The sequence below is a fragment of the Lissotriton helveticus genome, chromosome 2_2, assembly GCF_964261635.1.
Source record: "Lissotriton helveticus chromosome 2_2, aLisHel1.1, whole genome shotgun sequence".
Taxonomy (NCBI): domain Eukaryota; kingdom Metazoa; phylum Chordata; class Amphibia; order Caudata; family Salamandridae; genus Lissotriton; species Lissotriton helveticus.
Window position 1 is genome coordinate 512,764,835 of NC_136060.1, and position 12,824 is coordinate 512,777,658.

The 12,824-nt window shown below is 56.6% G+C and overlaps 1 protein-coding gene across 2 annotated transcripts in view; it reads right to left on the reverse strand.

The window, feature by feature from the left end:
* The window catches only part of LOC144821588 (uncharacterized), a 669,657-nt gene that overhangs the window by 102,914 nt on the left and 553,919 nt on the right, over positions 1–12,824 (reverse strand). For both annotated transcript variants that reach the window (XM_078678797.1, XM_078678798.1), the window contains one exon: positions 7,119–7,230. In XM_078678797.1, the coding sequence (XP_078534923.1) occupies positions 7,119–7,230 (112 nt within the window). The remainder of the gene's footprint in view (positions 1–7,118; positions 7,231–12,824) is intronic.

Consider the following 12,824-nt stretch of genomic DNA (forward strand, 5'->3'; position numbering starts at 1 on the left):
GCCAGGTGTCGATCACCCCCGGCCGCCCTGGGCGCCGGCTCCACCCCCCTGCTGGGTGTCTGGACTCCCTCATCCCGGACCTCTTGGCCCCCAGGCGCGAGGGTCCGGACATCAAAGGGGACCAGAACTATAACTGGGGCAGAGCCAGACCAGGAAGGAAGTTGTATCCTGGAGTCGAGAGACCCGAGAAGAACTCATCCGTGACTGGCCTGCTGGCGCTGCCGCGGCCCTCTGCCTCGTGAAACCATCGTCTTGGCCTGCTGGCGCTGCCGCGGCCCTCTGCCTCGTGAAACCATTGTCTTGGCCTGCTGGCGCTGCCGCGGCCCTCTGCCTCGTGAAACCATCGTCTTGGCCTGCTGGCGCTGCCGCGGCCCTCTGCCTCGTGAAACCATCGTCTTGGCCTGCTGGCGCTGCCGCGGCCCTCTGCCTCGTGAAACCATTGTCTTGGCCTGCTGGCGCTGCCGCGGCCCTCTGCCTTGTGAGACTATCATCTTGGCCTGCTGGCGCTGCCGCGGCCCGATCCACAGACTCTCCAGCTCGAGGATTGTGAGCTCGCCTCTTACCACTACCCGTACCGATCCGGTACCAAGACTGTCCCGCTACCCCCTTTCCCTACAGAGACTAGAAGTGAGAGGACCCCGGGTCCGAGATATTCTGTATCGCTGATATCCTTGCCGTACGAACCTTATATAAAGTATTGAACTCGACTTGGTGTGGTGCCTGTTTGTGGGGAGGGAGGTAACTAGTCTGTACGATCGCCGGAGACGGTCCCCCTCGGGGATCTCTCCCTCAGTATCCGGCCGACCCTCAGGGTCCCCGTCTAACATTGGTGGCCAGCGACGGGATCCGAACCTACGCATAATCGTACAGAAAGTCACCCGACCCACGGCACACGACCACCATGACAACAGAGAGCGGAACAACGGAGAAATTCCAGATGGAAAAATTGGGAGACTACAACCACCGAGAACTGAAGCAATATTGCATAGAACTTGGTCTCCCAACCACGGGTCTGAGTACGAAGGAAGACTTCAAATGAGCCCTAGAAGCTTGGGCGGAAACGGGTACGGCCGTACCCCGAACACCAACAACCGAGACGAGCCCCGCACCAACTGAAGAAAGAAGAGCGGGTCTCTCCCTGGAAGAGATCCGAGAAAGAGAAAAAACCAGACTCCACGAATTAGAACTAGCCCGACTTCGCTTGGATGGGGAACTCAAGCTGGCAGAACAAAAAATAACCCTGGAACACTTACGGCTCCGGGAAGAGCGAGAAGAAAAGCAAAGACAGAGAGAGCTAGAGGAAAAGAAACTAGCGTACGAACATGAGCGCAATCTCAAAGAACTGGAGATCCAGAAACAGAATAAAGACCTCGGGCTCCCCGAACGACCGACCCCGTCTGCCTCGACCGAGCCCAAGGTTCACATCCCCAAAGATGTCATCCGGGAATACCACAAGAACGATGATATACAGCAGTGGTTTAAAGCCTATGAGGTGGCAATGACCTCCCACCGGATTCCCCGAAGCGATTGGGGAGCCGGATTATGGGGGAGATTTGTCAACGAAGGGCGGGACGCCCTGCTGCAACTCCCGGACCATCTGATGACCTCCTACGACGACATGAAGGCCGCCCTCCTCACTCGATACGGGCTCACACCTGAGATGTACCGCCAACGGTTCCGCGACTGCAAACGGATTCCGGGTACAACTTGGGTGGAGTACGTGAACTTTTTTAGCCGAGCCTTCGAGGGGTGGATCAAGGGCAACAAAGTGACCACCTACGAACAACTCTTTGACCTTATCGTATGGGAGCACCTGTCGAACAACTGCTTCGTGGAGCTCCGGCAACACCTCTTGGACAGTAAGCTAACCGAACCTCGACAACTCGCCTTCGAAGCCGACCGGTGGGAAAGCACCCGAGTTGGCCGGAACGCACCCAGCGAATCATCCAGACCGTACCCAGGGCCCCATCGCCCCCGAGGGGGAGGAGGAGGCCAGGGTCGGGGGAGAGACCCCGGCCCCTCGTCACCCCCCAGCAACCCCTCGACCCCGGTTGGCCGAGGAAGCCCTGCCGTCCGGGCCGGTTTCCGGGCCAACGTTACGTGCCACAGATGCCAGCGACCCGGCCACTACGCCAGTGATCCCAACTGCCCAAAGAATCCGAACACTACCCCCCGCCAGGTTGCAACGGCCGCCCTAGGGGAAGAACTAATCCCGGAAGACCAAGAAGAGTACGAGACCGATCCCTCGGAATGGGCACCCGCCGCCATGGCACTGGTCTGCTTAGGGGAGAGAGACATGATTCCGCGGGCCCCCCTTCCCGCCAACACGCAGAAGTACAGTCAATGGGTCAACATTAATGGCCGCCGGGCGGAAGCCCTCCGCGACACCGGGGCCAGTGTAACGGCGGTCCGACGCCACCTCGTCACTCCAGACCAAATCCTGCCGAACATTCTTTGCCCTGTCCGCTCAGCAGACAATTCCGAAAGCCTATGCCACATGGCCTGCGTCCCCTTCGAGTGGGGAGGAGTAACGGGGATGCTAAAGGTAACTGTCCGCGATGATGCCCCCGTGGACTGCCTCCTAGGAAACGACCTTGAAAGCTCTCCCTGGGCAGCTGTCGAACGGAGGGAGCACCTGGGGATGCTCGGCCTCCCCGAATGGGTCTGCGTCACGACCCGGTCCATGACCGCCCGCGCGGTCCCCAGTCCAGAAGAGCCCGAGTGGCCAGAACCTCCTCCCGCGCTCATCCCAGAGGAGGCCGCCCCAGAAGCCAGTCCCTCGACCCAAACCGAAGAAGGATCCGACCAGCTTCGGGACGTCCCTGACCTGGCACAATGGCGGCAGGAGGGAGGCCCCACTCAGGAACAATTCCGGCCCGGACAGAAAACCTGTCCCTCTCTCGAAGGACTCCGGCAGCAAGCCCTGGCCCAGAGCACCGGGGATACCTCGGGGGCCCACTGGATCTACTGGGACCAAGACCTGCTCTACAGCGAGCAGAAAGTTGCAGAACTAGGGGCCAGTCGGGTGCTGGTGGTGCCCCTTCGCTTCCGAGACTTCCTCCTGAACTTAGCCCACGATGTCCCCCTTGCCGGACACCTGGGGCAGGATAAAACATACGACCGCCTGGTGACCCATTTTTTCTGGCCCCACATGCGAAAGGATGTCACCAACCACTGCAAGGCCTGCCCCACCTGCCAGGCCAGCGGAAAAAGTGGCCGAAAAATCAAAGCACCGTTACAACCCTTTCCTGTCGTCACCACCCCGTTTGAACGAGTGGGAATAGACATTGTGGGGCCCCTCGACCCTCGAACAGCCCAAGGACACCGGTTCATCCTGGTCCTCGTGGACCACGCCACCCGCTATCCCGAGGCCATCCCTCTTCGGACTGTGACGGCCCCCGTGGTGGGCCGGGCTCTGATGGGGATCTTCTCCCGGGTGGGGTTCCCCCGGGAGGTCGTCAGTGACAGGGGCACGAACTTTATCTCCAGATATATGAAGTCTCTCTGGCAACAATGCGGGGTCACCTACAAATTCACGACCCCCTATCACCCGCAAGGAAACGGACTGGTCGAGAGATTCAACCGCACCCTCAAGGGGATGATTATGGGCCTAGAAGAACCCCTTCGACGCCAGTGGGACGTGCTACTTCCATGCCTCCTGTTTGCCTATCGGGAGGTCCCGCAGAAGTCCCTCGGCTTCAGCCCATTTGAACTCCTGTACGGGCACCCCGTCCGGGGCCCCCTCAGCCTAGTCAAGGAAGGTTGGGAGCAGCCTCCCCAGAAAACTCCCCCGGACATCTACCGGTACCTCCTGGCTCTCCGCAACCAGACCCGGCGGTTCCGAGACGCCGCCAAAGCCAACCTCGAGGCCAGTCAGGAGGACATGAAGAGGTGGTACGATCAGCACGCGTCCTCCATTGAGTTCGAACCGGGACAACAGGTCTGGGTGATGTCCCCGGTTGAACCCTGTGCACTCCAAGACAGATGGTCCGGGCCCTTCAAGGTAATCGAACGCAAAGGGCCCGTCACCTATTTAATCGATATGGAGACTGCCCGGAACCCCCTACGGGTCCTCCATGCCAACAGGCTAAAACCCCATTTTGTGCGATCCGAACTCAGCCTCCTGATGGCTACCGATAATGGGACAGAAGAAGACTCCGAACCCCTTCCGGACTTGCTGAGGGCCTTCGAGCAGGATGGCTCAGTGGAAGGGGTCCAGCTCTCCGAGGCCCTGTCCCCGGAGCAACGCCAAGACTGCCAAACGCTCCTGAGACAGTTCGCCTCCCTGTTCTCCCTCACCCCCGGAGTCACCCCCTGGTGCCTCCACGATGTGGACACCGGGGACAGCCCTCCTATTCGACACCGGGCGTACCGCGTACCAGACCGGGTACGAGCCTGCATCCAGACCGAGGTGTCCAAAATGCTGACCCTAGGAGTGATCGAACCCTCAGACAGCCCCTGGGCGAGCCCAGTCGTCCTGGTTCCCAAGGCAGCTGCCCCGGGCGTTGCCCCTGAGCTCCGGTTCTGCGTGGACTATCGTGGGCTGAATGCAGTTACCCGTACCGACGCTCATCCCATCCCCCGGGCAGACGAGCTAGTTGACCGGATGGGGGCCGCCCGCTACCTGAGCATCTTCGACCTAACAGCGGGCTACTGGCAGATCGGCCTCACCCCTAGGGCCCAAGAACGATCCGCCTTCTCTACCCCAGACGGGCACTACCACTTTAAAGTCATGCCCTTCGGCATGAAAAACGCCCCGGCAACGTTCCAACGGCTGGTAAACCAGGTACTGGCGGGCCTGGAAGACTTCAGCGCCGCCTACCTGGACGACATTGCTGTGTACAGCCGCCAGTGGACCGACCACCTCCGCCACCTGCGGGAGGTTCTACACGCCCTCCAGCAAGCCGGGCTCACCATCAAGGCCAGCAAGTGCCAGGTTGGCCAAGGGTCCGTGACCTACCTGGGACACCAAGTGGGAAGCGGGCTGGTGGCCCCTCTCCAACTCAAGATTGCTGCCATCCAGGCCTGGCAACCCCCTACGACCCAAACGGAGGTCCGGGCCTTCCTGGGGCTCACCGGATACTACCGGCGGTTCGTGAAGGACTATGGCAGCATCGTGGGGCCCCTCACAGAGCTCACCTCCAAGAAGGGCCCCAAAACCGTCGACTGGACCCCGGACTGCCAATCGGCCTTCGAGAAACTAAAGACCGCCATGTGCACGGCCCCCGTGCTCCAGGCTCCCGACTACAGCCGGGAATTCATTGTGCAGACGGACGCCTCCGATCATGGTGTGGGGGCCGTCCTCTCCCAACTCAACGCCGAAGGGGTCGACCATCCAGTGGTCTTCATCAGCAGACGCCTATTGCCCCGAGAACAGCGCTGGAGCACCATTGAGAGGGAGGCCTTCGCCGTAGTCTGGGCACTCAAGAAGCTCCGGCCATACCTCTTCGGCACCCACTTCCGGGTGCAAACAGACCACCGACCCCTGCAATGGCTGATGCAAATGCGGGGGGAGAACCCGAAGCTGTTGCGCTGGTCCATCTCCCTGCAGGGGATGGACTTCACGGTGGAACATCGTCCAGGCCAGGACCACGCCAACGCCGACGGCCTGTCACGCTTTTTCCGCCTCAGCGAGGAGAGTCCCCAGGAAGATGGCTGACTCTCCCCGCCTTCAGCTGGGGGGGACGCATGTTGGACAGGCCGCATGGTCGGGCTGTCCCCCCTCCCCGCAATGGGACCGGGACCCTGGCTCTCCCTGCATCCCCAGCCAGAGTCCCCAACGACCACCCGAAGTACCCTGCAATCCCCCCACTACAAGACACCAGCTCCGGACCCAGCTGGCCCATGTCACCATCCACACCACGACCTCGACCCAGCCGCCATCTTGGGGCACTGCAGCACGAGGCCGCGTGGCCTCAACTCGACCCTAACCCTGGGCCGGCCGGCCCCGACATCGAGGCACCAACCTCCCCCCAGGAGGCAGAGTGACCACTTGGCGAGTCAATGGGAGAAGGAATCGTCAACGGCTCTCCTCCGCCAGGTGTCGATCACCCCCGGCCTCCCTGGGCGCCGGCTCCACCCCCCTGCTGGGTGTCTGGACTCCCTCATCCCGGACCTCTTGGCCCCCAGGCGCGAGGGTCCGGACATCAAAGGGGACCAGAACTATAACTGGGGCAGAGCCAGACCAGGAAGGGAGTTGTATCCTGGAGTTGAGAGACCCGAGAAGAACTCATCCGTGACTGGCCTGCTGGCGCTGCCGCGGCCCTCTGCCTCGTGAAACCATCGTCTTGGCCTGCTGGCGCTGCCGCGGCCCTCTGCCTCGTGAAACCATCGTCTTGGCCTGCTGGCGCTGCCGCGGCCCTCTGCCTCGTGAAACCATCGTCTTGGCCTGCTGGCGCTGCCGCGGCCCTCTGCCTCGTGAAACCATCGTCTTGGCCTGCTGGCGCTGCCGCGGCCCTCTGCCTTGTGAGACTATCATCTTGGCCTGCTGGCGCTGCCGCGGCCCGATCCACAGACTCTCCAGCTCGAGGATTGTGAGCTCGCCTCTTACCACTACCCGTACCGATCCGGTACCAAGACTGTCCCGCTACCCCCTTTCCCTACAGAGACTAGAAGTGAGAGGACCCCGGGTCCGAGATATTCTGTATCGCTGATATCCTTGCCGTACGAACCTTATATAAAGTATTGAACTCGACTTGGTGTGGTGCCTGTTTGTGGGGAGGGAGGTAACTAGTCTGTACGATCGCCGGAGACGGTCCCCCTCGGGGATCTCTCCCTCAGTATCCGGCCGACCCTCAGGGTCCCCGTCTAACACTGGGCTTCTATGGGAATTCTTTACGGTGTATTATCAAGCCCATTCTCGCCACTTTAGCAGCAGTTTTCTGCCGCCAAAGCGGCAATGTTATCGCCGTGCTTGATAATATGCCCCCTGGATCTTTGTGCCCCATACAATATACTGCTATCACTCATTGGATCTTTTATCCGACTCACACCACAGACCCCCCTTCTTTTGATAGTGCCAAGATGGTCCCCGGAGCGATTGCTGCGCTCTTTAAATGTTCTCATTCATTCATCAATGTGGTCATTATAAAGTAGCAGGTGTTACTCTGATAACTCACCTGGAGGGGGCGATGTCGGGGACAGAGAGGAGGAGGACGAGAAAGAGTTCTCCCTTTGCCGGAAGAACTCCCGTGGATTCAGGGATCGCTGCGACACGAGCACGGCTGCCTCCTGGGGGAGAAATAAAGAAAACATGGCAGTCAAGAGATTTTAACACTGATGTAACATGAGGCACAAGGGATGAGCTCATTGTGGGTACAAAAGAAGCTTCGTAGCTGCTAGTGGTGCAGCTAGTGCAGTAGCACCGGGGCCCGGAGGTGGAAGGGCCATTGGCTGCAGTTCCCTTAGAGCCCCCTACTCTATACATACAACCTGCCTGCGGCCTAGCTCGGTGTTGACTCTTAGAGTAGAGTGGGTGGACAGAAGGAGGGGCGGAGAGGAGAAACGAGAAATGGAGACGGAAAAGTAAAGAGAAGAACGAAAGGTCCCAGGAGGGTGAGGATAGGATGATGCACAGAATGGGAGAAGCAGATAAGGATGAGAGAAATGAGAAAAAGAGAAGCAAAATGGACGAGGAAGGAGCAAGGGGCCAGAAGGAAAGATCTACTAGAGAAAAGGGAGAAAACAGGTAAGGACGAGTGAGACTTAGAAGAAGGGAAGAGAGACCCAAGACGGGGTAATAGGGAGAGAAGGGAATGGGAGGAATATGATGCGAGAAGGAAGGGGTGAAGGGAAGAAAGAGAAATATCGGTAGAAGGAGAAACCTGGAGAGCCGTACGCAGCAGCACAGCTCTTAGTACTGCAGCCGGTGCAGTGACACCGGGGTCAACGGTTGTGTGAGACCTGCTGCACCCGAATCACATCTGCAATTTAATATTGATCCATGGGAACCAGGGAACCATTTCCCTGCATGCATTTTGGCCCAATTCATGGATGTGCAACACTGGACTCCGGCCAAGTAAAGATCCGGGCACCCGTGACCACCTATCGGGTCTGTGGGCCCGATTCACAGAACTAACTTAAGACAAAATCCTAAACTTACTACTTTTGGTAGTCACAGAAGTTAGGATTTTGTCCTAAGTTTGTCTTAAGACAGACTTAAGACAAAATCCTAACTTCTGTGAATACCGAATTTAAGACAAAATCCTAACTTCTGTGAATACCAAAAGTAGTAAGTTTAGGATTTTGTCTTAAGTTAGTTCTGTGAATCGAGCCCTATGTTTTGAACTCCAGTCATTCATGGGCTTCACCCGATAGCTTGGGTACTTGTTTTTTTTCCACAAAATGTGTTCTAGCCTGGAAAGAGTCAGTATTTCTACCTGCACAGCTCTGTGACTCTAAAGCCCTGAACGGCCTAGTCAGGCAGGCAGAAAAGATATGATGTTATACGTTAGGTTATTTCAATATGTTATGCTATATGTTATTTTACGTTATCATTCAATCAAACAGAATTTGTAAAGCGCACACTGCCACCCCTGTGGGTATCTGGGCGCTGTGTCTCTGCGGAAGAGCCACGTCTAGAGCCTCTTTCTGAAGTTCGCCAGCGAGGTGGGCTGTCCAGAGCTGGAGGGGATGGTCGTTCCAGGTCTCGGCAGCGATGTAGGAGAAGGAGTGGCCACCGCTGCGGCTGCGATGGACGTGGGGTGTGTGTGCGAGGGAGAGTGTGGAGGAGCGCAGGTGTCTGGAGGGTTGGAGGAAGTTCATTCGATGGTTGATGTGGGCCGGTCCTGGATCGTGGAGGGTTTTGTAGGTGTGTGTGATGATCCTGAACTGGTATCTCTTCTGGATGGGGAGCTAGTGGGGGTCTCTCAGAGGGGGGACGGTGTGTGTTCATTTGGGAAGGTCCAGGATGAGTCTGGATGTGGCGTTCTGTATCTGGAGTCTTCTGAGGAGCTGGGTGGAGATGCCAGCGTGGAGGGCATTGATGCAGTGGAGGCAGCTGGTGATGAGGGTCTGAGTGGCAGCTTTTCCTGTGTTGGTTGGAATCCACCTGAAGATTCTGGGGATCATGCGTAGTATGTGGGAGCAAGAGGAGGCAGCTGCGTTGACTTGTTGTTTCATGGTCAGTTGGCTGTGAAGGATGATGCCGAGGTCGCGTGCATGGTCGGTCGGTGTGTGTGCAGGTCCAAGTTCTGCCAGCCACCAGCTGTGGTCCCATGCAGCAGTGTTCTTCCCGACGATCAGTACTTCAGATTTGTCGGTGTTGATTTGGAGGCTGTTGTCTCTCATCCATTTGGCTAAGTTGGTCTTGTCATTGCAGAAGTTGGTTTTGGCATTGGAGGGGTCCTCGTGAGCGGGAGGATCACTTGAGTGTCATCTGCGTACAAGATTATGTTGAGTCTGTTGGATCTGATAACGTCTGCAAGGGGGGTCATGTAGATGCTGAGCGGGGTGGGGCTGAGGGATGATCTTTGTGGTGTGTCCAATATGATAACTTGGGGTGCGGAGGTGAAGGCAGGCAATCGGATGCTCTGTGTTCATCCTGTGAGGAAGGAATTGATCCACTTAAGGGCGTCTTGCTGTATGCTTATGTTGTAGAGTCTGTTGATGAAGGTGTTGTGAGAGACAGTGTTGAATGCCGCAGAGAGATCGAAGAAGATCAGGGCCACAGTTTCTCCATGGTCGAGAGGAGTTCTAATGTTGCCTGTGGTGGCAGTAAGCGCAGTCTTAGTGTTGTGGTTGCCTGGAATTCTGATCGTGAGGCGTCCAGTAGGTGGTTTTGTTCCAGGCTGGCCGATGGCTTTCTGAGTACTTTGGCTGGGTAGGGGAGCAGGGAGATCGTACGCTAATTTTTTATATTGTTGGGGTCAGTGGAGGTTTTTATTAGGAGGGGTCTGACGTCAGCGTGTTTCCATCTTTCTGGGAAGGTTGCAGCGGAGATGGAGGGGTTGAGGATGCTGGTGAGTTGCGTGCTGAACGGGTTTGTTGTGAGGTTACAGGAGTGGTGGGGGCAGGGGTCCGTGGCCACCCTGGAGTGGACTTTATTTTATATATTATGTAATATGTTCTCTTATGTTAAGCAATGCTGGTATATAGCATGATATATGTTATATTACCTTATCTTATGTTATGCCATGCTATGTTATGTTGTGTTATGCTATATTGTGTCACTGAGAGCTGTATGGGTGGGTGGTGGTACTTCAGTTCTACCACTGCAGAGTTGTTGACATTCATTCATATTAGAAAGAGTGACGACAAACCTAGCGGTGAGTGATGACGTCCTCCATAATGTGAGAGGGATAATGTTAGCCTGCTCCTAAAGCAGGAAAGCGAGAGTGAGGGCCTCGTGTCAGGTCTGTGTGTGCCAAGGGGCAAAGGCAAACCCTTCAGGGCATCGAGGCTCAGTGGTATGTGCACAGGAGCTACTGACCAGTGCAGAAGACATGAGCTCTCTGGGTGCTGCATGGGGTGGTCTTTCTGACCCTTATCTGAGATCCACAGGGTGGAGGCCCTGGCCCCAGGGGTGGAGGCTGTTTCTCTCCGTGCTCCACATGGTGGAGGCCATGACCCCTTGGGTGGGGGTTCTCTCTGTTAGAGGTCCACACCGTGGAGGTCCTGGGGTGGGATTTTATTTCTATCTGAGCTCCACAGGGTGGAGACACTGACCCCTGGGGTTGCGTCTCTTTTTGTCTGTGCTCCACATGGTGGAGGCACTGACCCCTGGGGTTGCGTCTCTTTTTGTCTGTGCTCCACAGGGTGGAGGCCATGACTCTTGGGGTGGGGGTTGTTTCTTTCTTAGGTCCACAGGGTGGAGGCCATGACTCTTGGGGTGGGGGTTCTTTCTGTCTTAGGTCCACAGGGTGGAGGCGCTTTCTCTCCAAGCTCCACAGGGTGGAGGCACTGACCCCTGGGGTTGCGTCTCTTTTTGTCTGTGCTCCACATGATGGAGGTACTGACCCCTGGGGTGGAGGCTCTTTCTCTCCTGGCTTATGTAATGGGGTTCTTTCCAGAACACAAGTCAAAGGTAGACGTGGGTAGACAGTGCCTGCCCACTTTTTTCAAGGGTGGACGCAGACTACCTTACCAAGAGGCTGGGCCTCACAGAAATAGGCGAAACTTGTCCAGGCATTATTTTCAGACCCTGGAACACATTCAGCAGCGCCTGCACGTCGTCTGCATTCGTTCTGGGCAGTAATGTTCAGGCTGTGTGTGAAGAGCGGGGGTGCTGGTGTTACCTGCCACAGCCTCCCCGCGGCCAAGTGCAAAACTGAGGTGGGGCGTGCTGGCGATGCCTCACCGAGGTGGGGCGTGCTGGCGATGCCACACCGAGGTGGGGCGTGCTGGTGATGCCACACTGAGGTGGGGCGTGCTGACGATGCCACACCGAGGTGGGACGTGCGGACGATGCCACACCGAGGTGGGACGTGCTGGCGATGCCACACCGAGGTGGGGCGTGCTGGCGATGCCACACCGAGGTGGGGCGTGCTGGCGATGCCACACCGAGGTGGGACGTGCTGACGATGCCACACCGAGGTGGGACGTGCTGGCGATGCCACACCGAGGTGGGGCGTGCTGGCGATGCCACACCGAGGTGGGGCGTGCTGGCGATGCCACACCGAGGTGGGGCGTGCTGGCGATGCCACAACGAGGTGGGGCGTGCTGGCGATGCCACAACGAGGTGGGGCGTGCTGGCGATGCCACAACGAGGTGGGGCGTGCTGGCGATGCCACAACGAGGTGGGGCGTGCTGGCGATGCCACACCGAGGTGGGACGTGCTGGCGATGCCACGGGTAAAAGGGGGGAGGCCACCCCCTCCTTGCTGTCCACTGGCTGGGTGAGGACTTATAGATATACCAAAGGCCAAAGTTAAGGGGCCATCAGGCCTCCATGTTTGGGAGTATTCTGGCTGGAAGCTATCGGGAGCCTCACACCTAGATGCAAGGGAGAGGAAACAAAGGCTCACAGTTTGTTATTATTTCACAGGTACTTAAGAGGGCCCTGCGTTTGACTTTGTTGAGACCCTGTATAAGACATATGCATGCACTATAAGAATGGAAGATGTGTTGGTCTTTCCCAGTATTTACACAAATAGCAATTCAAATCCCACTAAGACAGTGAGGGTCACAAGGTGTAGGAGCCACGTGTCCTTCATACCTCATTGTGCTATATGAGCAGTATTACAATTAATGATCTGCAAGTAACAAAAGGATCTCTGTGGTAAAAGCAGTAACTCACTTACTATCCATTTACATTACTTAATAAATATCTGTCATTTGCTTGTCACATAATGTGCTCTGCAAGAGACAAATTAACCCTCTATGAGACTTTGATTCAAATCTGGGACCAGACAAACACAGATCTGTTCAGCAACTCCATTTGCCTCCAGAGTTATCTTACTCTTATTATCTTAGATGAAGCTGTCACACAAAGGTCCTCTTATAGGCAAATTTGGAATCGGATGCGTATAGCTCCTCCTCCAGTGTCTTTCCAACACCTTATATTTCGTTTTCTCAATTTTTTATTCCTCAGTGAACCAAGGCAGCAGGGGACGGTGATTGTTTACTTTTCTTAAGGTGGGAGGGAGACAGGTATCGATGGCATTTAAGGGCCACTTTTGTACGGCACCCGAAAGAGTAGCCAGAATTTGTTTGGAAATGGGAGTATTTGAAGACAAGATGATATTTAAAGCTGCCATGTCTAGTTTTGCCCAATTTCTTGTGGGTTTCCTGAAGGTCGAGCTAACAGGAAAAGAATTTGCTAAAGTCTCCAAATGAAAACCAATGGCAAAGTGATCAGACCAACATAAAGGAAGGGCTGGAGAGCAG